This window comes from Ammodytes marinus (assembly GCF_949987685.1).
Source record: "Ammodytes marinus genome assembly, chromosome: 18".
NCBI lineage: Eukaryota > Metazoa > Chordata > Actinopteri > Uranoscopiformes > Ammodytidae > Ammodytes > Ammodytes marinus.
In genome coordinates, this window is record NC_137222.1 from 25,863,294 (window position 1) to 25,886,740 (window position 23,447).

The following is a 23,447-nucleotide window of genomic DNA, read 5'->3' on the forward strand; positions in this document are numbered from 1 at the left end:
CACTCAACAAAAATATAAACGCCACACTTGTGATTTTGCTCCCATTTTTCATGAGATGGACTTAAAGATCTAAAATTCATTCCAGATACACAATTGTACCATTTCTCTCAAACATTGTTCACAAATCTGTCTAAATGTGTGATAGTGAGCACTTCTGCTTTGCTGAGATAATCCATCCCACCTCACAGGTGTGCCACATCAAGATGCTGATCTGACATCATGATTAGTGCACAGGTGTGCCTTAGACTGTCCACAATAAAAGGCCACTCTGAAATGTGCATTTTTTTGCTTTATTGGGGGTCTGGGGACTCAGAACCAGTCAGTATCTGGTGTGACCACCATTTGCCTCATGCAGTGCAACACATCTTCTTCGCATAGAGTTTATCAGATTGTCAATTGTGGCCTGTGGAATGTTGGTCCACTCCTCTTCAATGGCTGTGCGAAGTTGCTGGAGACGGCTTATGGTGGAGAAATGAACATTCAATGCACGAGCAACAGATCTGGTTGACATTCCTGCTGTCAGCATGCCAATTGCACGCTCCCTCAATGCTTGTGGCATCTGTGGCATTTTGCTGTGAGACAAAACTGCACATTTCAGGGTGGCCTTTTATTGTGGACAGTCTAAGGCACACCTGTGCACTAATCATGATGTCAGATCAGCATCTTGATGTGGCACACCTGTGAGGTGGGATGGATTATCTCAGCAAAGCAGAAGTGCTCACTATCACACATTTAGACAGATTTGTGAACAATGTTTGAGAGATATGGTACAATTGTGTATCTGGAATGAATTTTAGATCTTTAAGTCCATCTCATGAAAAATGGGAGCAAAAACAAAAGTGTTGCGTTTATATTTGTGTTGAGTGTAAAATATAGACATATGTGACATCTGCTTTTTGGGATTTTTTAACTAATCAGAGGTGCACCAATTGACTGGCCTGTCGAGTGATTGGCGCCGAAAGGCTTATTTTTCCTTGATCCGTGTTTGGCCGGACTGTGAACAGACAGCAAATATCTTGTTCTACATGTCCATGTTTATGCAGATTAAACAGGTGACTGATGCAGGAAGGCAAATCAGGTTTTAGCCATGTCAAACGGCAACGCAAGTAACGATGGTGCTTTGGTGAGTACAGACATGTTTCTATATATATATGCTAGCCATTATATTCTTCCCCATATAGAAACCTATTTGTACTCACCCAAGCACCATCGTTACTTGCGTTGCCGTTTGACATGGCTAAAACCTGATTTGCCTTCCTGTATCAGTCAGGGGTATCCAAGGCAACAAGCTAATATTCCCACTAGCTCTCTTTGTTTGAACGCGATCTAGCATCTATGATCGATTGCTCTTCCTTGGGTCCCCAAAGTTTTACTCTGAATTTCATACATGGGATTTTGCAGTTGAATTTGGCACGTTGAATATTTGAATTTGAGAACATTGTAAAATAAAGGTGAAAATTAGTTGTTTAAAATGTAATGAGTTAAATTCAGAGGCAAAAAAATTCAGATACATTATTTCAATGCGGCAAAAAATTCAGATACATTATTTCAATGCTGCAAAAAATTCAGATACGTTATTTCAATGCATAAATATTCAGTGCTTAAAATTCAATGGCTTTTTATTTTCAAAATCCGATGACACTCATTTACTTCCATATATCTCCTGCCGGCTGCTGCGTAGCGCAGCATTGTTACTTTATCTACTTTTCATGGCATGCGCAGCATAAAATGCACCGTCATTGGTTCAAATACAAATGAGGTGGGTTTTGTTGATTTTTTTAAGACCACGTGACCACCCAAAAGTTGTGTGGTTTGCCGAAAATCACGCAAAAAATCAATAAATAAAATCAATAAATAAATAAAATACGCCGGCTGTGTCCGCGATAGTGTATTACAGAACAGTTAGTGGCGTTTTGTGCGCAGAATCAAAGTCTACTATAGACTACTGATGAAAATCACGCAACACATTGCATCTATTTATTAACAATATTTATGAATTTCGGCTATATGTTGCTGCTCCAACTCAAATTCAGCCCAGCCAGGCGATAGTTAAGTTTCAGTTTCGTTTTCATCTCCGTGGTATACAGCCGTTTGGACCAGCTGATCGGTTCCTGACAGTCAGTCTGCGTTCCAGTTGAACTGGGAAGTTGGATTTATGGTGCCATTGATAATTGAACTAAATAATAAAATAAAGCTATCTCCTCCTTCCTATATCTGTCTATCTTTATCCCTCCACTACACACTTTGTCACTACTATCCATGCTAAAAGGAAGCAGGATTATAACCTCATTTAGCACATTATTTTTAAATATTTTATATTATTTATTTATTTATTTTCTCCCCCATATAATTTTGACCTGTGAACCTTAACTTTTAAATGTATTTTATTTCATGTTTCTATGTGCTACACATGCTTAGATATTAAGGTTTTGGTAGACATGACAATTCGTACTATTGTTTTCAGAAAACCCTCAGGCATTAAGGACATGCATCCTAGATTGCCATAGTCATCAATGGGTTAATAGATGCTTATTAATATTAATTTGTGTTAATAAGAATATAAGTGTTAATGATAACCTAATTAACATGTTTATTGTGAGATAATAAGAAATGTATAAGCACTTATAAGACTATTTATTGATTGCTTATTTACATTAACAAAAGTCTTATGAGTTTCTCATTGTTAATAAGGGCATTAAAAACCCATTTATGGAGTCTTACAAACATACCTTTACTAAGCATTTTGTTATTAATTAGTAGGGATGCACCGAATATTCGGCCACCGAAAAAGTTCGTCCGAAAATGGCAAAATAAGTCATTTTCGGTTTAGGCCCGAAACAGTTAAAAAGCCGAACAACATTACCGAAAATTGGCGAACTAAATGACACTAAGGAAATATGTTTTTAAAGAGTTGTTTTTAGAGCTGCGCGCTTGTAAACCAGGAAATGGCAGTAAAGAGAGACGTAACCGTGTATGCGAGTCCACGTCTCTTTGTGAGCGCGCAGCAGGAGCAGTTTGGAGCGTGCATGAAAATGTCAGAGTCCAGTGTGGGAGAATTTTTTCAAACTGGATGAAACACGGCGCAGACAGTGCAATGCTTAATGCAGCATAAAGTTAAAACGCTCGTCCAAGACTGATGTTTAATCACCATATAAACACAAAAGCCTTGCGCGAGCGAAGCAGCGATTCACCCGGTGAAACTCTGTGACAGTGTGACAGTTGGTAACGGTGTCATTCACAGTGACACCTCGCCGGTGAGGGCCGCCGCGCCAATAAAAACTTTAGTTAGTTTCAAGGCTCCTACGTTCTGATTGCATTTCTCGAGCCTGAATACACAGAGCCAAGTCGGCAAACTGACAGCGCGACTAAATATATGTCCAGCAAGCCGCCTCCCCCCGTTAGTTTCATTCTACAGACGAAAAGGTTACAATCACCTCCTAAGAATGGACATCGTTTAAAGCCTCTCATTGTTATGATCAGGGCTTTGAAGCAAATTCTGAAGTCTGAACATTGTGGTGGGAGCTGTGGTGCAGTTTTTTTTAGAGCAACTCAACCTGCACTGCAAAAAATGAAGAAAGGCAATAAGTCGATCTTTTTGTAGATTCATCTTCATATAAGTCAAGGTAAAAATCAGTCAGAGGTTCACAAATTAATTCCTAGTAAAATATTAATTTTACTCTTAGATTTGAAGGTTTTACTGTTTAATTATTTATTTAGGGTGGCTTTTTAGTTGTAGGCTATGTTTGAGGAGAACATTTGGGAGTTCATGTATGCAATGTTGAAATAATTGACTAAATAATAAACAAAACTGCAAAAGCCTCTTTCGGTATTCGGTTTCGGCCTTTCGGCCAACTGTTTAATTTTATTCGGTTTCGGTTTCGGCCAAGAATTTTCATTTCGGTGCATCCCTATTAATTAGGGCTGTCAAAATGGATGCGTTAATTTTGTAAATTAATTTAAATAATGAAACATGTTTGAAAAAATGAACGCCGTTAACACAGTTTTGTTTACTTCCTGTCACGTGTTCACGTGTGCAGCCAAACTACACAAAGCAAGCCGCCTGGTTATAGGACAGTCACTGGAAACATACTCACTCTCCCCTCCCAACTAGTCTCCTTGGTGAGTGAGTGTGATGTAGTCTGCGGTGCACGCTGTATGTGTGTTTACCTTTACCCCATGCCTTTACCGGAAAAAGACAATTTTTTTTCCAAATAAAATAGTGCTGGATCCATTGTATTGGAGTGGATAAGGAGGTGGAACAATCAATAAAATGCGCAAAATCTTTCCAATGGAAAGCACTAAAGAATATTTTAGCCCATATCGCCCAGTCCTTTTTCTACACTAATTCCATGATTTTACTCAAGTAAATACCTATTACAAGCTTCGGTCTTAAGTAGAAAAATGACATTAATCGCGATTCATTTATTGATTAATTGAGATAAATCTAGACTAATTACAGAAAAATGTGTGATTAATTAGTTAATTTTCTTTAATCTATAGACATAACTATTATTAATGTATTAGCAGTAAACTATGCTCTTATTAAAATTTTGCAGGTACCTGTTATAAATCGGGAACAATGCTTATGAAGGTTAATAAATCCTTCAATATACACTTATTAATAAACAGGTAGAGGGGTACTATATGTTGTCAAGGTTGATAAAATGTGAATTAATTACAAGATATCAGCTGAAGTCAAAGCAGTGTCGGCAGGTGCAGTGGAGTGCTCCTCACCTGCAATGAGAGCACTAGACCTGTGATACAAAATAATAACAAAAGTTATCAATGTTAAATGTCAAATTTAAAAGCAATGCAACTGTCAATCGGCAACAAAAAGGTCCACAAAAAGTATAAAAAGGACGAAATAAAACCCACAAATACAGCATTGGTTAGCACTTCCCCTGTTCAAAAATCCATCAACTCTGGTTTGTTTGAAAAAATAAATACTTTGATAGATGAAAATAGTCTTGCTGTTATTGCTATTTTCCTCTTGAACGCGGCTGCCGAGTGGTGCTGCGTTAGCCCGTTAGCTCTGTTAGCTTGCAAGCTACTCATACAAAAGACAGTGTTTCCCCCAGGTTCACACAGCAGCGGTGCACCTCCGCTGCTATATTTTTCCCGCCGCTACTATAAAAATCATTTGCATATCAATTTAGGTTAAACATTTTAAATTTGTTGCTGCATGTGAAGCCTGTGTCATATCCGCGCGTCGCCCACACTCCCAACGGGTGGACACTCGCGCAGCTTACCGCTAGGAATGTCTGCTGAAAGTTCTACAGCTCAGGATTTTAAGCCATGAATTGATGAACTTGCATCAATGAAAAAGATGTCAGTTTTCTAAAGGGCTTTAAATAGGCCAATCTATGTGGCTAAATAGCATGCTAATATTGGTGTTTGATTGTGTCAAGTGTCTAAGGATGAATGCAAACATTATCTGGTTATGTGTTATGTAGCTACTGATACTCCATCCCTTTTGTTTCCAGTGGTGGCTTTGCATTTCATTACCAATGTAAACTGTCATAAATAGTTAACACCGGTGCAGGCCTGGGTCATGATTCCTAAAGAAAAATGATATTCCATAATAGCTCTGCCTCAATGAACCTGAATATTGTCTTCTCCTTCACAGAAAAAAAATAAATTTCCACTAAATTGATTCTAGAAAAGGCACAGATCGGTTGATTTTTATCCACCAGAATGCAGGAAATGTTGTGTTTAGTTCAACATTTTCTGGGGGTCGCCCCCATACCCCCTCCCCCCCCACCTATAATTTGTACCCCCAAATGTTTAAACAAAACCTAGCCTATTTGCCCTGTACGCAGGTTGGTTTACAATATATTCATAGGTATGTTGTTTTTACTTTTTGGATTAAAAAGAAGGCATGTCGGTAAACTACATGTCTGGCCCTTAGTGTGATTATCATATCGTAGAGTGGCCCTTTGTGAAAATGAGTTTGACACCCTTGGTCTAATTGATATTTCCTACATTCAAACAGCATCAGTGCAGTACATATTCTGTACTTATGTTCATAGCTTGACTGCTGTGCGTTAAAGGGGCGATGAATGCAATCTTAATAAGAGAATAAATCCAGACGAACCAAAACATCTAAAAAATAGCTAAGGGGCTAGGGTTAATAGGGTTAAACTTGTTTAAGAGTCAGCATCAATTATCCTATCTATAGTAATACACAAGACTCCTTGAATGGGATTTAAATGCATTTTCTCCTCTCAAAGTGCACCAGATTCATGCTTTCAAATTTAAATGGTACAAAAAATGTTCGGGGGGGGCATGCCCCTAGTAGTGTTGTTTTTTGGCGGCCTGTTTTAAGTTTAGTTTTAGTCTAGTCTTTGTGTCAAACTGTCATTTTAGTTTTTATTAGTCTTAGTCACGTTTAAACTCTTTTTAGTCTAGTCAAGTTTCAGTTGACTAAAAGTCTTGAGCTTTTTAGTCTTCTCTTAGTCAGAATTATCTGGGACTATTTTCGTCTAGTCTTAGTCAACAAAAACTGATGACATTTAAGTCTAGTCTTAAGTCAATGACATTTGTATTTTAGTCTTTTTAGTAATGCAATTATATTTAACACAGTTAATATAGTACAAGTACCTAGTATAGTACAGCCAAAATCAAAATGTTCTTTAAGTCCCACAAGTCAAACAAGGTTATCTTATCTTATACAGGTCCTTCTCATATAATTAGCATATTGTGATAAAGTTCAATATTTTCTGTAATGTACTGATAAACATTAGACTTTCATATATTTTAGATTCATTACACACAACTGAAGTAGTTCAAGCCTTTTATTGTTTTAATATTGATGATTTTGGCAAAAAAGTAAAGAAAAACCAAAAATCCCTATCTCAAAAAATTAGCATATTTCATCCGACCAATAAAAGAAAAGTGTTTTTAATACAAAAAAAGTCAACCTTCAAATAATTATGTTCAGTTATGCACTCAATACTTGGTCGGGAGTCCTTTCGCAGAAATGACTGCTTCAATGCGGCGTGGCATGGAGGCAATCAGCCTGTGGCACTGCTGAGGTGTTATGGAGGCCCAGGATGCTTCGATAGCGGCCTTAAGCTCATCCACAGTGTTGGGTCTGGTGTCTCTCAACTTCCTCTTCACAATATCCCACAGATTCTCTATGGGGTTCAGGTCAGGAGAGTTGGCAGGCCAATTGAGCACAGTAATACCATGGTCAGTAAACCATTTACCAGTGGTTTTGGCACTGTGAGCAGGTGCCAGGTCTTGTTGAAAAATGAAATCTTCATCTCCATAAAGCTTTTCAGCAGATGGAAGCATGAAGTGCTCCAAAATCTCCTGATAGCTAGCTGCATTGACCCTGCCTTTGATAAAACACAGTGGACCAACACCAGCAGCTGACATGGCGCCCCAGACCATCACTGACTATGGGTACTTGACACTGGACTTCAGGCATTTTGGCATTTCCTTCTCCCCAGTCTTCCTCCAGACTCTGGCACCTCGATTTCCGAATGACATGCAAAATTTGCTTTCATCCGAAAAAAGGACTTTGGACCACTGAGCAACAGTCCAGTGCTGCTTCTCTGTAGCCCAGGTCAGGCGCTTCTGTTGCTGTTTCTGGTTCAAAAGTGGCACACGCCTGTGCACGGTGGCTCTGGATGTTTCTACTCCAGACTCAGTCCACTGCTTCCGCAGGTCCCCCAAGGTCTGGAATCGGCCCTTCTCCACAATCCTCCTCAGGGTCCGGTCACCTCTTCTGGTTGTGCAGCGTTTTCTGCCACACTCTTTCCTTCCCACAGACTTCCCACTGAGGTGCCTTGATACAGCACTCTGGGAACAGCCTATTCGCTCAGAAATTTATTTCTGTGTCTTACCCTCTTGCTTGAGGGTGTCAATGATGGCCTTCTGGACAGCAGTCAGGTCGGCAGTCTTACCCATGATTGCGGTTTTGAGTAATGAACCAGACTGGGAGTTTTTAAATGCCTCAGGAATCTTTTGCAGGTGTTTAGAGTTAATTAGTTGATTCAGATGATTAGGTTAAGAGCTCGTTTAGAGTACCTTTTCATGATATGCTAATTTTTTGAGATAGGAATTGGGGGTTTTCATGAGCTGTATGCCAAAATCATCAGTATTAAAACAACAAAAGACCTGAAATATTTCAGTTGGTGTGCAATGAATCTAAAATATATGAAAGTTCAATCATTATCATTACATTATGGAAAATAATCAACTTTATCACAATATGCTAATTATATGAGAAGGACCTGTATTATTTTTACCTTAGACTCAAGAATACATGCAATTCCAGACACGGAAGACGCTCTGATTGAATTTACATCATATTTATTTGAGCTACCAAACATGTAAGAATGCCGGATTCCTCAACCTGAACAGCAGTCTGGTGGAGCTCGGACAGCTTCTCTTTGTTTTTCAAAATCTCCTGTCTAATGACATACATTTACATAAAATAAATATGCCTAAATAAAATAGCTTCAAATGACAATGCCAGAAAAAATTGACATTACATTCAAGTTTAATTAAGAGAAAAAAGGTTCTTGAATGCTAGTGCTACAATCAGGGCAGCCGCTCCCTATACGCAGACTGCGTAGGGCACCAAGTTCCTGGGGGGGCACCCCAAAAAAAAAAATTATATATATATATATATATATAAAAAAAAAAAAAATATATATATATATATATATATATATATATATATATATATATATATATATATATATATTTTTTTTTTTTTTTTTAATTAAAAAGGAAAAAGAGATGGTCCGGGGGCCCCCCAAAATAGCTTATTTTTTTAAAAGTTCATGATAATCATTACATTACAAAAAATATATAAATTAGTTATAAACAGGCCCATCGTTGTTTTTTCTTAATTGTGTAACCTATCCAGGGGTGGATTACTGCACAGGCACACCGGGCACAGGCCCAGGGGCCCAAGGGCTCAGGGGGGCCCTTAGCCAGAGATACTGATAGTAACTTTTCATGTTGCATAGTCAAAGAGCTCAGTCACTGATGTCAATAACAGGGTCCAAAAAGGAATAACCTAAATATAAATACTCATTAAAATGTAACAAGATAGAAATCATCATGGGCCCCTCAACTAGTAGGGGAGAAATACAAAAGCAAGTTAAAAACAACAGCATTAGTAGCTCTGTCTAAGGGGGTTGAAGGCCCCCTCACACATACACAAATAAACTTTATATGTGTGAATTCTAAATTGTTCATATCCACCCTTTATCTGTTGAAATGGGCCCCTCCATCATAGAACATGGGTCTGCAGACCAATCTACTGTTTTTACAGTTGCAGAGTAAAGAGTGCTACCTGTTTAAGAAAAATCTGAAAAATAATGTTCCTTCTGCATCTCAGGATTTGATATCTCTCTAGTCTCTAAAATTTCCTCACAAAGTGCACCAGATTGATGCATTTTACTTTAAAAAGGTAAAAAAATTCCACCCACCCCCCAACAAGGTACAGGGTCCCTCCAACAATACCCCAAAATCCTGTGGAAAACACTGACTTCCTTAATATGTTTTTGCCATTAATTGTATGTATCCGTGTAGAAAATTCAGTGTACCTGACTGGATAGGGACAAGTGGGGGGCCCTTTAAGAGTGTAAGCCCAGGGGCCCATTATCTCATAATCAGTCTATGATCCTATCACTCAATTCCTTTGCAAAGGCAGTTTTTTCACAAGTTAAGCTGTTCTTTCTGTTAGTAAATGCTGGCAAATGTGCCAAAAAGCAGTCGCAGAGATCTTGCAAGGGCAAAAAAATTTCGCTCGCGCCCTGCGGACGCGAGCTTCTGGGTGTTTTTTTTCGGGGGGGGGGGGGCATCACTGACAATTTCTGCTTAGGGCACCCAAAAGTGTAGCAGCGGCCCTGGCTACAATAACATAATAACAAAGTGCAAATAAAATGTTTGTGTATGACTTGTATTGCTTGTAAACTGAAGTCAGATTTTGTATTACAAGATATAACACAAATGGTTTGAACCATGAGATTGGAAGCACAGACTGCATACAGTGGAATTTGTTGACAGAATTTATTACATGGCACTTTGAAAATCCTATGTAAATCACAGCATTCTACAGGTCTGTTATTTCCAGCAAGACAGACCTCTGTCAAGGGTATAATGACCGTTGCTAAGGACCTACGTCATAGTTTTGATGGATAGACGTCCACAAACAGGGCTACTACTCGTTCAGAAAACAATGGAATACTTTTTCGACATGCCTCAGGAGAGCAGGGAACACAGGAGTCATGGTTAATATCCGACAGGAATCCAGTCAAGATGACGTGAGTACGTTTGGCCGCATATTGACAGTTAGCCTATACAGTAACTTCAGGCTGCAGCTGGTTAGTCGTTATAGATAAACCACCGCCGCAGCTGCATCTTCCATATTGCCGCGAGTGGGGATTGAGGAAGTAACGTCGCCTGCTAACTTCCTGCTATTTCAAAATAAAAGCCAACTCATGTTTGTCTTGTTAAATACTCATGTTAAGCCAGTGAAATGCTTTTAATCTGAAGCCGTAGCCTGTTTGCAGCCCCGAGACTCAGGAAACAGAAATAATGCAAAAATAATAATAATGGCTAGACAAAATAGCCTTATAACATTTCGTGTCCTCTCCTTTTTGTCAATGAACACGAAGAGATATTTTATCAGAGTTTTTGTTTTTGTAAACCACATTTAGTCCCGTTTTTATTAGTCAACAATAAAGCATTATATATTTGATTATAGTCTTCGTCACATGACCACCATTTACGTTGCGTCTCGTCTCGTTTCTGTCACGTGATACATGTTCGTTGACGACGAAATTGTCATATATTTCGTTGACAAAAACAACACTATCAGGGGACCACACCACCGCTGCTGAAAAAATCCTGCGGGAAACACTGACAGAGGAAGCTCGTTAAAGTATCTGAATGGGATGGGAACAGTAAGCGTGTCTCTTCCTCTTGCAGCTCCTGATCCGCAGCAGTGGGAAGCTGGTTCTGTTGGACAAACTGCTGCTGCGTTTGAAGGAGCGAGGACACCGAGTTCTCATCTTCTCCCAGATGGTACGGATGCTTGATATCCTGGCTGACTACCTCAAGAGCAGGCAGTTTCTCTTTCAGGTAGCTACCCCTCCGTTCTCACATCACCATTACACACACTGTACATGCATGCCCCCATAAAACACTACTGGAATTTAGATTCAGCTCACCAAAAAAGTTCTAATGTCATCTTCCTATTCTTATTTGTGTAGAGATTAGATGGCTCGATCAAAGGGGAGATGAGGAGGCAGGCGTTGGATCATTTTAATGCTGAGGGCTCAGAGGTAAGTTTTTTCTCCCTGGGTACAGACACTACACTTCTGTGCTTCATTTAAATGAACCAGGACTGTACGATATAATGAACCTCCACTTGTGTGTGCCTAGGATTTCTGCTTCTTGTTATCAACACGTGCGGGTGGTTTGGGTATTAACCTGGCATCAGCTGACACAGTAGTCATCTTTGACTCAGACTGGAACCCCCAGAATGATCTGCAGGCCCAGGCCAGAGCCCACAGGATCGGACAGAAAAGACAGGTAAGTGGCAACTATATCTGGGCTACTATCTACATTTAGAAACCAACAGGATCCTGAGTCTTAGCAGTTGATGTACAAGTTGCTAAAATGTAACACTTACCATAAAAAATGGCTATGGATAAATAGACAAGGGCTGCAGCCAGGAAAAGAGGAGCCAGCTGGTTTTTGGTCAAACTTCACAGCGAGACAGTTAAAACTGAACGAAGCACTGGAAGTATAAGGATACTGGATAATGAATGAATAAAAGTGCACTGCCTTCACCGGAACTTCCAGAATTAATCAATTATGTTGAATAAATGCACAAAACAATGTAACAGACACCAATGTAAAAGGGATAATAAACTCCAATTCATTATCTTGTTTCCCTTTTTCTTTCCTTTCCCCTAACTGAAAATGATGCAATAGTGAATAAAATAAGTAATGAAACGGCTCAAAGTGAAAATAAAAAACATCAAGTGCAATCTCCTCATACTTTATTATTTATTATAATCAAAATAAATCCCTTCCAGTTTCTTAGACCCTGTTTCCACATCTGATTTTGGTAATCTGGTTACAAGTGGACAGCTCTGTCCGTGTGTTCACACTTGCAGGGCTGTACAGTGACACGGTTTTAATCGCATTTGCTATTAAAATGCATTACGTGCGAAGATAATAAGTCTAGGTTGACGAGATATGCTACTGTCTCATTTATACAAGGAGGAGTGATGCACAACACTGCTTAAAGGGCTCTACATTAACACACGCCAAAAGCGCCAGGGATTCCTGGGGGCCGCTCCAATCCGGAGGTCCAGCGCCAGCGATTCCTAGGGGCCGCTCCGCCACTGTCAGACAGACAGGAAAATCAATGTGTGCCTTGTAGCGCGGTACATTTAAAACCACATTCACTCTCTGTGGGTTAGCGTTACAACTTTCCTTAACGTGAATGTATACGAGCCCATCAACAGGTGCAGTCGTCACCACCGCTCCGCCGTCGTCACCACCGCTCCGCCGTCGCCTCTGGATCTGGCACCTCACTAAATCAAACAGGAACAGGAATCAACAGCTTCTCCTCTCGTGTCTGAATATAAAAAGCACACACACCAATGGAGGAAGAGGCCACTTCCCTTTAGTTGGAGTGTTGCGAGCGTTGACACAGGAGATCCAGTCCGCTGGAAGACTATTTCACCGAGACACAGGAGATCCCACCAGCAGCAACACTGGGGGAGGAGATCCAGTCTGCGACAGCGGGCAGGACGTTCGTCCGACCAGAGAGTTCCTCACCAGCGAGTCCTTCACTAGAGAGTTTTTCCCGGGAGGCCATTCCCCTCCTTTCAGGGAGCCCTCCTCTGAGAGTCCTCTCTCGGAGTTCCTTCCGCCCCAGTTCCTTTCTCTCATCTATGGTTCCTTCATGTCTTTTAAAGGAAGGATCTGCTCAACTAGCCAATCGGATTGCTGATTGTTAAACGAGGTTCAGGTGTGTCAATTAGTGGCATGACTTGTGTGTAGCAGGCAGTTCATGGGAGAGGTAAACAAAATGATGAAAGTCCACAACATCAAACAATACAAAACCACAGCAAGCAAAGGTATTACATTAAGGGAAATCACAGCAAACAATAATACTCAAATAAATAAAATAAAGTTAACCATCATCCATACTGCTCATGACTACTCGTTTTCATTGTGTTACATATATAAAAGTAAAAACTCTTATGCGAGTAAGTTATTACGCCACTTTGGCTGGTGAAAGATTGTTGCTCGCCGGGCGGCTTTTCTAACGTCTGCCTACACTCTTGTCACCACCACCAGTAGCCTACACGGCTTTCTATATGCAGTTAAGTTACTGTATCATGTGTGAACAGAATATTTCCTGTGCGCCTTCACATTAAAAGCCTGTTACTAGCCAAATGCGAGTTGACTTTTAAAAACTCCGGTAAAGATAAACCCTCAGATTGAAACTCAAATATCGGTAATGAATATTTATTAAAATAACTTGGGATTCCAAGTCACAAATAAACACCCATGGGATTAAAGCATTCAATATCTCCACTATTTACCAAGCACTTGGATTTCTGACTGTTAAGGCCCTAGCTGTTGCACATCTGAAATGATCCCAGAAACACTCATGAGACCAAGATACAGTCAGAAAAATCCACAAGATGATGCAGCGACAGACAGCAACAGTAGGTTGGTTCTAATGACGCCGGTCCAGCGGGCAAAGCTAGTCCTCAAAGGCTTGTGCTAGTTAGCATGTTAACTCCAGCTCATGTTTTTCCTCTCTGTCTCTTGGTGAAAACTAGTCACTAAAATTTAAACTGACGGTCCCTCCGCAGGGGCTCTAGCATCAAACGTCCACATTGGCTAGAAAGTCTTTAACCTTCACAGTTTGGAACTTTCAAAGAAAAGATCAACTCATTGCTGACATGGACCAGTTATTAACACTTCAATCTGCAAAATAATACTTGTGCCAGTACTTTGCCGTTAAGTATTAAGTATTGCCTACCTCGTTTTTGATCATTCACAATCATTCTTATTTCTTGCAGTCTTTTTTCCACTCCATCTCTCCAGCCAAGTCCCGCCCCAAATAGTGAACTCAGTTTCTCAAGCAGCTGATTGGCTAAGACTACATTATGTCACTAAACAAACAGCATTTTCGTACAACATTTGAACAAATAAAACAGGACATTGACTTTCATAATATCAAAAATGTTGTGGTTAAGTTACATTTCTTTAAATTCACCCTTAGTCATAAGGGGAGGTCAGTGGTGGGGGGCACATTATGCACTAAGATAAGAAACAAGCTAATTTAATTCTGTCCTTTCTGTATAATCACCAACACATTTTATACATTAAAATCTTTTTACTTAACTAGCTTAAGCTACTCCATGGTCACCATCTCCCTTTATCAGACTTATCTGAAACTTGAAATATGATTTCACTATCAGTAATTATGTGTACGGTTTTCCAGTTAAGTTTGAACCATTATAACTACTGTCGCTGTGTCTGAATGAACATAGGGGAAACATTAGTTAAAAATGAGCCATAATGCGGAATTACCTATTTCCTTGGTTTATGTTATTAAGTATTGATTTATTCACTTGTGATGATTGAATTAAAGATTTAAAGATTTTTTTCTGGAATTTTTAAACTTTATTAGATAGTACAGAGAGAGAGGGGGGATGACCTGCAGTAAAGGTCCTCGGGTCAGATTTGAACCCGTGACCACTGCAACGAAGGCCGGAGCCAATATGGTTCGTGCTCTATCCACTATGCCACCGGAGCGCCCCGAGCTGGAGTACATTATAACAACTTGATTGTCACTTACATCTACAATAATGCATCATATTAATGAGATAGCCAGATGTGTTTTTATGGAGAAAAAAAGTAGCGTACGCTAGTATAGCTGTCAAATATTTACAATGCACAATTTCCCAACCAAAATGTAATGAAGTTGAAGTATAAAGAAGCATAAAAATAATTACTCAAAGTGGGTAGTTCAAATATGAAATCAAATACAGAACTTCAGTGAATGTGAACAATTTTTTTAGCAATCATTTCACCCTGATATACACAGTAAACTTGATTTATGTGACTGTTTTCCTGTGTTCTGGCAGGTGAATATCTACCGTCTGGTGACAAAGGGCTCAGTGGAGGAGGAAATCATTGAGCGGGCCAAGAAGAAGATGGTGCTGGACCACCTGGTCATTCAGAGGATGGACACCACAGGGAAAACTGTGCTCCATACCGGTGCTGCTCCCTCCAGGCAAGCTACATACACTTCTCTGAGTGATTTACATTGGAATTGTTGGTTTATTGTTTTTTTTTTACCAAGCTGCAGACACTTTGTTTGTGCAGACTTTGTATCACTCCTGTCCTGGGTTGGTTTTTATGTGTTGTTGTATTCCATGCAGTTCTGCACCATTCAACAAGGAGGAGCTGTCTGCCATTCTGAAGTTTGGTGCTGAGGAGCTTTTCAAAGAGCCAGAGGGAGAGGAACAGGAGCCTCAGGTATGTGGCATACTGAATGTAAGTTACATAATCACTTTGCTTCTGAAATCTAATAGTGCAGCATGGCATGGCCTCCTCTGCTCTGTAGGAGATGGACATTGACGAAATCCTCAAAAGAGCTGAGACGCGGGAAAATGACCCTGGACCTTCCACAGTGGGTGAAGAACTGTTATCTCAGTTCAAGGTAAAATAATAATAATTAAAAAAAAATCAAATCAGACCAATTGGGTTTCTTGTTCCAGAAAGTGGTTGAGCAAGTGAGCATTTACAATTGTCTGATGTCCTGACCTGTGCAGGTGGCCAACTTCACCATGATGGAGGAGGAAGAGATGGACATGGACTCAGAGCGCAGTCAGAGGAGTTGGGACAGTATCATTCCTGAAGAGCAGAGGAGACGCATGGAGGAAGAGGAGAGACAGAAGGAGCTGGAGGAAATCTATTTGCTGCCACGTATGAGGAAATGTGCCAAACAGGTACCCAAGTAGGCATGCGTCATACTGTATAACAAGGACTCATGACTTCGCTTTTTTAATCGTTGTACTGTTGAGTGGTTGTCTGTGTGTTTGGGGCTTAATGAACTTCCACGTTTGTATTAACAGTCTAGCTTTAACGCTGGTGGGGGTCGGCAGAGCCGGAACAGGAGGTACTCTGGGTCTGACAGTGACTCCCCTTCAGACCGAAAGAGGCCAAAGAAACGAGGAAGGCCTCGGACCATTCCACGGGAAAATATCAAGGGCTTCAGTGATGCTGAGATCAGAAGGTGATTATACTAAGATCAACTTTTCCCCAAATTGGAAATGAAGGTGTTATTATAATAACAGATTTCTCATTGAGGCTATTCATTTACTCCTCATAACATGTTCCAGTTAACATCTTTATGTTCTAACAGGTTTGTCAAGAGTTACAAAAAATTTGGAGGACCACTGGAAAGGTAAGCTGCAACAGAATTATTATTAATTAATGTATTTATTTGAATTGACAAAAAACAACAGTGTGCAACATGTGTCTTTTCCACTCAGGTTGGACGCTATTGCTCGTGATGCTGAACTTGTTGATAAGTCTGAAAATGACCTGAAACGCTTGGCAGAAACAGTTCACAACGGCTGTGTTAGAACACTGAGAGATAACCCCAGTGGACCAGAGAAGACGTCAGGTAACCAAACAGAACATTTGCCCTTTTAACCATTCCATTATGTAATTTCCCATACTGGTATAGCGTTAACGATGCAATGTCCAAATCATTTCATGCGTTTTAATCTGGGGAGCACCTTTAACAGTAATCCCAGGGGTTGACACTAACGGTTACCAGCTTGCCCGGGGCAACTAAAAATAATATTTGGGCAAGTGTTCAGGTCAGCTCAGTAAAATGATTATTTGGCAAAGGTCTATAAAGGTCATCATGGTGTTTCAGTGTAACATCAAGAAAAAGACATTTGAGCTTTTGGCAAGAAACTTGAATAAAACAGTTTGGGTGAAAAACTTGTTTTCCCAGCAATATAAAATAGATGGATGTGCCGCACAATTAATCTTATCACAATCGCTAGGCTACAAGCTTAATTTTTTATATTTTCAATTTTTAATGTTTATGTTTTAAATTTATATAAGTGTTTCAAAACCATACATTTTATTTTATTTTCCTTGAAAACCAAGCAAGTAGAACCAGCGCAGTTCGCTCACTGTGTCTGTCGGTTCACCCCGAGCCGTCTCTGTGCATTTACCGGCGTTATACGCTCACAACACACGGGGAATAGATTTAGAAGACGCTGGTTTGACCCAAGCCCCAACCACAGCAAGTTCTGCCAGCATCCAATGTGGAAGTGACATACATTGCAGTGAACCAAGTGGCCACTAAGGGCAAGTTTCAAAACAGAGCAATTTCTCATTGACTCCCATGTTAAAAATGCCGTTTTCACAGCATTATTAAACCTATTTAAGGCCTGGTACAAAAAAACATTCTAGTCTGTATTAGTTCATATCTCCATTTCAACACTGAGGGGGGTGATTTTTTTTCGAGCAGGCTAGTTTTTATTCTATTGGAGGTTAAAATGTCAGCAAACACACTTAAAACCCATTGATGCCTGATGCTGCGTGACAGGCATTGGATACAATGTTGCTTTGCGTAGCATCAGGCATCAATGGGTTAAAATGTCAATCTATAAACTAGGCACCGCACTCTTCAGCAGCTCCTCTCTCCATTTGCTATGAACTTTACTTTTCAACCTAACTTCTCCAGCCTTAGTTTAACGAAGACTGAAATCTGCCTGGCAACAGGACGGCCCTCGAATTAATAACTTACGCTACGTCCTTCTTTACATTAACAATGAGAGGAATGTGGGGAGAAACGGCTACTAAAGTTGTTGTTCGGCCCTTCAGGAGGCAGAAGAGGGAAGGTGAAAGGCCCTACTTTCAGGATCTCTGGAGTCCAGGTCAATGCAAAGCTTGTTATCTCCCACGAAGAAGAGCTGGCTCCACTCCACAAGGCCATTCCTGCTGACCCAGAGGAGAGAAAGAAGTAATAACCACAATACACAATTTAGATCTGTGTGAAAGCCATTGACTTCTATCACACACAATTTTCATACATCAATCATAACATATGTCTGGAATGTAATTGTATGTATTTGAATAGGTATATGATTCCATGCCACTCAAAGGCAGCACACTTTGACATCGAGTGGGGGAAAGAGGACGATTCCAGCCTTCTCATAGGAATCTATGAGTACGGTTATGGCAGCTGGGAGATGATCAAGATGGACCCGGACCTCAATCTCACACACAAGGTAAATTCACACAAAATCTAGTTTAAATCTCTTAGTGTGATTGTCAGAGGATCATGTGTGATTGTCAGAGGATCATGTTTTATTGTCTTTGTGCCAATGGCTCCAGACTAACTGTTCCACTGGCCAGGCGATAGTTAAGTTTCAGTTTAGTTTTCATCTCCGTGGTATACAGCCGTTTGGACCAGCTGATCGGCTCCCGACAGCAGGAGTCAGTCTGCGTTCCAGTTGTACTGGGAAGTCGGATTTATGGTGCCAGTGATAACTGAACTAAATAATAAAATAAAGCTATCTTCTCCTTCCTATATCTGTCTATCTTTATCCCTCCACTGCACACTCAGTCACTAGTATCCATGCTAAAAGGAAGCAGGATTATAACCTCATTTAGCACATTATTTTTAAATATTTTATATTATTATTATTTTTTTTCTCCCCCATCTAATTTTGACGATTTATAGAAAAATGTGTTGGTTTGTAAGCTCTAAGGGAGCATGTTTAAATAAAACCTTAACTTTTAAATGTATTTTATTTCATGTTTCTATGTGCTACGCAGGCTTAGATATTAAAGGGATAGTTCAGGATTTTGGACATAGGGCCTGATTCCCAAGTTAGCCTAAGTGTTCTTTATCATTGGAGACAGTTTTCAACACATTTCATTCAGTCCTTCTAGTTGCAGAGTTTGCTCGTGCTAGGCTAGCGCACGGGATTGGGGTCAAACCTAGCCTGCTACTAAAACAGTTTTACCCACTCCACAGTACACCCGAGGCAAATCAATTATAACGCCAGACTATAGATGTAAATGTCTGTGTTGATAGAATAATGTTAGAAATAAAACCAACCTTGCATATTGCATTTTGAGGGGCTTGCTGTGTCTCAGCAGCAGCGTTATATTCCTGGTAGTAGGCTTCGGTAGCGGCGGATTGATATTACCTAGAGGCTCTAATAGTTTGTTTATCTGCCGCTGTCATTGCTACAGACGCAGAGTACAGTGCACAAAGAAATTTTATTAGCCTATTTAATTAACAAGATATGGCCACGTTTGGAGGACTTAGCGATGCGTCTGCTTTTGAAGACGATTATGAGGAATTTGTTGTATCCAACACTATAATCTCCACTAACGTTGTCATCAATCTGTCAGTAGGCTAACATTATGAAAGGGGCCCGCTTTATTAGCTAGTGTAGCCTACCAAACGTTATTACCTGTTCATCAGTGGCTGTTGATGCATCTGAAAAGACGGATGGCACCGCTTTCGTTTTCAGTGATGTAATGCTCTTTAGATTGCGGGGTTTCGTCCGGTCGAAATTATCGCTACAAATATTCCGTTTGCAAACAGTTTCCACCGGTGTTTTTATGTCCAAACCAGAAGCAACAAGCCACTGGAAATTGGTGGAAACTTTGTGGTGCACATCTGTAGGGTTTATTTTTACAATTCCTAAATGCACACTGAACCACCGTGTTGCCTAGTCCTTCGTTTCCGCTTCTGTCCCACGCTGCTCTGTTTACTTTCTGCTGTAGTGATTCGGTTACACAACTAGCCGGAGCAAAGTAAAATTCCGCTGCTACTGAGAAAGTAGTCCCTCAAAATGCGATGATTCAGCGATGCGAGGTTGGTTTTATTTCTAACATTATTCTATCAACACAGACATTTACATCGATAGCCTGGCGTTATAATTGATTTGCCTCGGGTGTACTGTGGAGTGGGTAAGACTGTTTTAGTAGCAGGCTAGGTTTGACCCCAATCAGGTGCGCTAGCCTAGCACGAGCAAACTCTGCAACTAGAAGGACTGAATGAAATGTGTTGAAAACTGTCTCCAATGATAAAGAACACTTAGGCTAACTTGGGAATAAGGCCCTATGTCCAAAATCCTGAACTATCCCTTTAAGGTTTTGGTAGACTTGACAATTCGTACTATTTTTTCAGAAAACCCTCAGGCATTAAGGACATGCATCCTAGATTGCCATAGTCATCAATGGGTTAATAATTAAAAAGAGCTTTTTTCTACAACATATTCATGTTTTATAAGGTTTCTAAGTGGTGGGACACTTTTGTCACCACCATCAGACAATCCATTAAAATTTAATAAAATCAGGCAAAATAAGGGGCAGCTGTCACTATGGACCTCTTGTCACATTCTACCTCTGCAGAGTACATTAGAGTCAGACAGGCTCTGAAAAGTGTTGTAGTTTTAGAATATTTTACATTCCAAAGTTGAAACTTGAAAGTCCTGCGTCACAACCATGATATGTCAAAACCGACATACAATTTCTGAAGTTTTTTTAAATGTTTCGATCATTTTATTTTCCTGAAGCAGCTCATACTTAGCCTGGAAATCCGGACCTGCCGCTAGGCGCTGTCAAATAAAATTTGCTGCGCCTGTTGGTCTGGACGCTCTCCATTGAAGTTCATTAAAGGTTCAGTAAGCGGAATGGTCAGTTTAGCTAACTTCCTGTCACTGACTGCAGTTAGCAGTCCCCTCCCTCGTCCCCACGTCACCACATTAATGCACTGTGGTCTTCAAACAGCGAGTTATCTAGCGTCATCTCAGATAAGTAAGTGTGATAAAACATGATAAAAACCATCAAAACAGACATTGGGAAGGATTTTCTGCTCTGCCATTGTAAGCACATAAACATTCACCCATCTGTCGCTCTGCGCGTGCACCGGCAGTGAGACGGGTGCCGGTTTGTAGCGTTCTCTCTTGTGATTGGATATCAGTTTCGGGATCCCCGAAAAGTTTATTTGACGATTACATGCAGAGGGGTGACTGAGAGATCGGCTTTATGAAATGCGCACACTATGTAAGTGATCACTGTATGAATAAAGAGCGATTTAACACTTTGCTTACTTCATCTTTAAATAGTCTGCGGTCCAGACATAAAAATATTACATTCAGATTACGATGAAATGATTATCTGAATTAATCTAGTCTTTTTTCAGGGACATTAATAACCATGTGTTAATGATATTAATATTATTATTTGTTGTACAGTACAGAAGAAGAGAGTGCAAATTAACTGAAGTTATTAGAACGTAGGGGTGTACGGTATAAACGGTACAGAAGGTAAACCGGTATGAAGTTGCGCTATGATATGGATTTTGACGCTACCTTGTCACCGGTATAGCAGTTATAAAGCAGTGACGAGCGCTGCCACACAATGAATGCAGGCGGCCGCTGCGTCGCACGTGCACAATACATCCATGACAATGCTGCTAGATCCCGTGTCATTCACAAAAATAAATTGTAGTAGAGGAAACTGGTGGATGTATGTAGGCTATGTTACAGTGCTGATCGGCTAATATCACTTGTTTTACTTCAGAAGTGTCGGCCAAAACACAGCCAATACACCGCCCAAAATGTCAGAATATGAAGCATGAGACGATGAGACGAGGAGTAAGGATATATCCGCCGTTTATTTCCTTCTTTAACATGCACAGCAGCATACAGATCCCGGGAAAAGAACAGTATAGCAATACGCTCGTGATGAGACATTAAACAGCTGCTGCGAACGGCGAATCGCGACCGTTTAATAACGTGCATAAATTATAACTTATACAGCGATCGGGAAACCCCGTGCACTTACTCAAACAGGTGATGCAAAACAAACTCAGGGGAAGCACGTTTCAACCGTGGAATGATAGTTTGCTGCGCCAACTTGCACGCGAGGGGGAGAAGGGAGGGAGAAGGAAAAGGAAACTTCACCTAACAGACGCTCCGGCTGACTGACAGCTATAATGTCACCCGCACTGAACAACTCGCATCTTAAAACACTATACGAAAATAACAAACACTGTGACCTATAAAGAGCGATCAGTTTTTCATACTGCGACCGTGAGCGTGTTGAACACTGGTTTACGCGCGCCTCAAGACGGTCGGGCTCGTTCTCCTCACTCACAGCCCGCTGAGAAATGCTCCTTGCGGTGTACAAAGAATTGCATCCGCGAGGGGAAAAGCTTCATCCAGTCATGACATAAAGAGCGACCAGTCTGACAAACTACAAACGTAAGCGAGTGTTGAACAACACTTACGCGCGCCTAGAGAGGGTCAAGCTGCGCTCCTCACTCACAGCCCGGTGAGAAATGCGTCCTCGCGATGAAGCTTGTCCACTCGCGGAAACTGTTCTGTGCGCGCGTGGTTTTCATGTCAGTTTTTATAAAAAATAAACACCACACAAGGAGTTTAAACTGAAATGAAAGTTAAGAGATGATAGAACCATAAACCGATTGTAAAAGAAAAGGCAGCCACCAGAGCATCAGCAGCATCCCCAGTTAGTCATAGTCAAATCAAACTTACTATATAGTCATTTTCATACACAAAAAGTCAGCATAGAGTGCTTTACATATAAAAACATATTGACCCCCTCCCATACCCATCCACAGAGCAGAACATTGCAGATTGCACAATTAATGTTGTTTAAATCCCTCTGTATGGGAGACCGGGGGCAAGTGTAACACTTGCTTTTTGATTAGTCAAAAACATCTTGAACAATTTGGATAATTTATTCTGTGTTGTGTTACTGTGCTCTACTTGTTAAGACAAATTGTATTTATTTTATAAGCAATAGATGTCCTATAAATACAAGAGTCTAGGCCTATAGTAATAGCAAGTATTTTACCTCTTCACAAGCATTCATTTAAAGATAAATGAAAATACCGTGATATAATACCGTTACTGTCTATGCTTCAAATTATACCGTGATATACATTTTAGGCCATACCGTACAGCCCTATTAGAACGTGATACATTTGTTTGCAGCCATAGGAAACGTAACTTTGTTTGAACCTTCAGTGCTATTCAGCAGCTAACTCAAATGCTGGATTTCATAGTTTACCACTACAAATAAAAACAGGACCTGATTTTTTTCTCATTGTTTTATACCAGTCAAGACTTTGATTACAAGTCTTGGGACTGGGTAAGGGAATAACCGTTTTTATCATTTTCCTGTTGATTATGAATTAGTTTTCCCTAATGTTTACTGTATCAACTGTTGACCAGCTCCTACCAGACGACCCTGACAAAAAGCCACAGGCCAAACAGCTGCAGACCAGAGCAGACTACCTCATCAAGTTGCTTAGCAAGGACCTGGCCAAAAAGGAGGCTCAGAAACAAGCTGGCACAGTAAGTCTT

At 40.4% G+C, this 23,447-nt stretch overlaps 1 protein-coding gene across 1 annotated transcript in view; it reads left to right on the top strand.

Annotated features, from left to right (window-relative positions):
* Nucleotides 1-23,447, top strand: part of chd1 (chromodomain helicase DNA binding protein 1) — an 86,869-nt gene that overhangs the window by 39,543 nt on the left and 23,879 nt on the right. Inside the window, exons 16-28 of the mRNA XM_080047175.1 lie at nt 10,954-11,106; nt 11,238-11,309; nt 11,410-11,559; nt 15,150-15,298; nt 15,447-15,543; nt 15,632-15,727; nt 15,840-16,016; nt 16,143-16,303; nt 16,433-16,474; nt 16,563-16,696; nt 17,917-18,055; nt 18,173-18,323; nt 23,316-23,438. Of these exons, the coding sequence (XP_079903301.1) occupies nt 10,954-11,106; nt 11,238-11,309; nt 11,410-11,559; nt 15,150-15,298; nt 15,447-15,543; nt 15,632-15,727; nt 15,840-16,016; nt 16,143-16,303; nt 16,433-16,474; nt 16,563-16,696; nt 17,917-18,055; nt 18,173-18,323; nt 23,316-23,438 (1,644 nt within the window). The remainder of the gene's footprint in view (nt 1-10,953; nt 11,107-11,237; nt 11,310-11,409; nt 11,560-15,149; nt 15,299-15,446; nt 15,544-15,631; nt 15,728-15,839; nt 16,017-16,142; nt 16,304-16,432; nt 16,475-16,562; nt 16,697-17,916; nt 18,056-18,172; nt 18,324-23,315; nt 23,439-23,447) is intronic.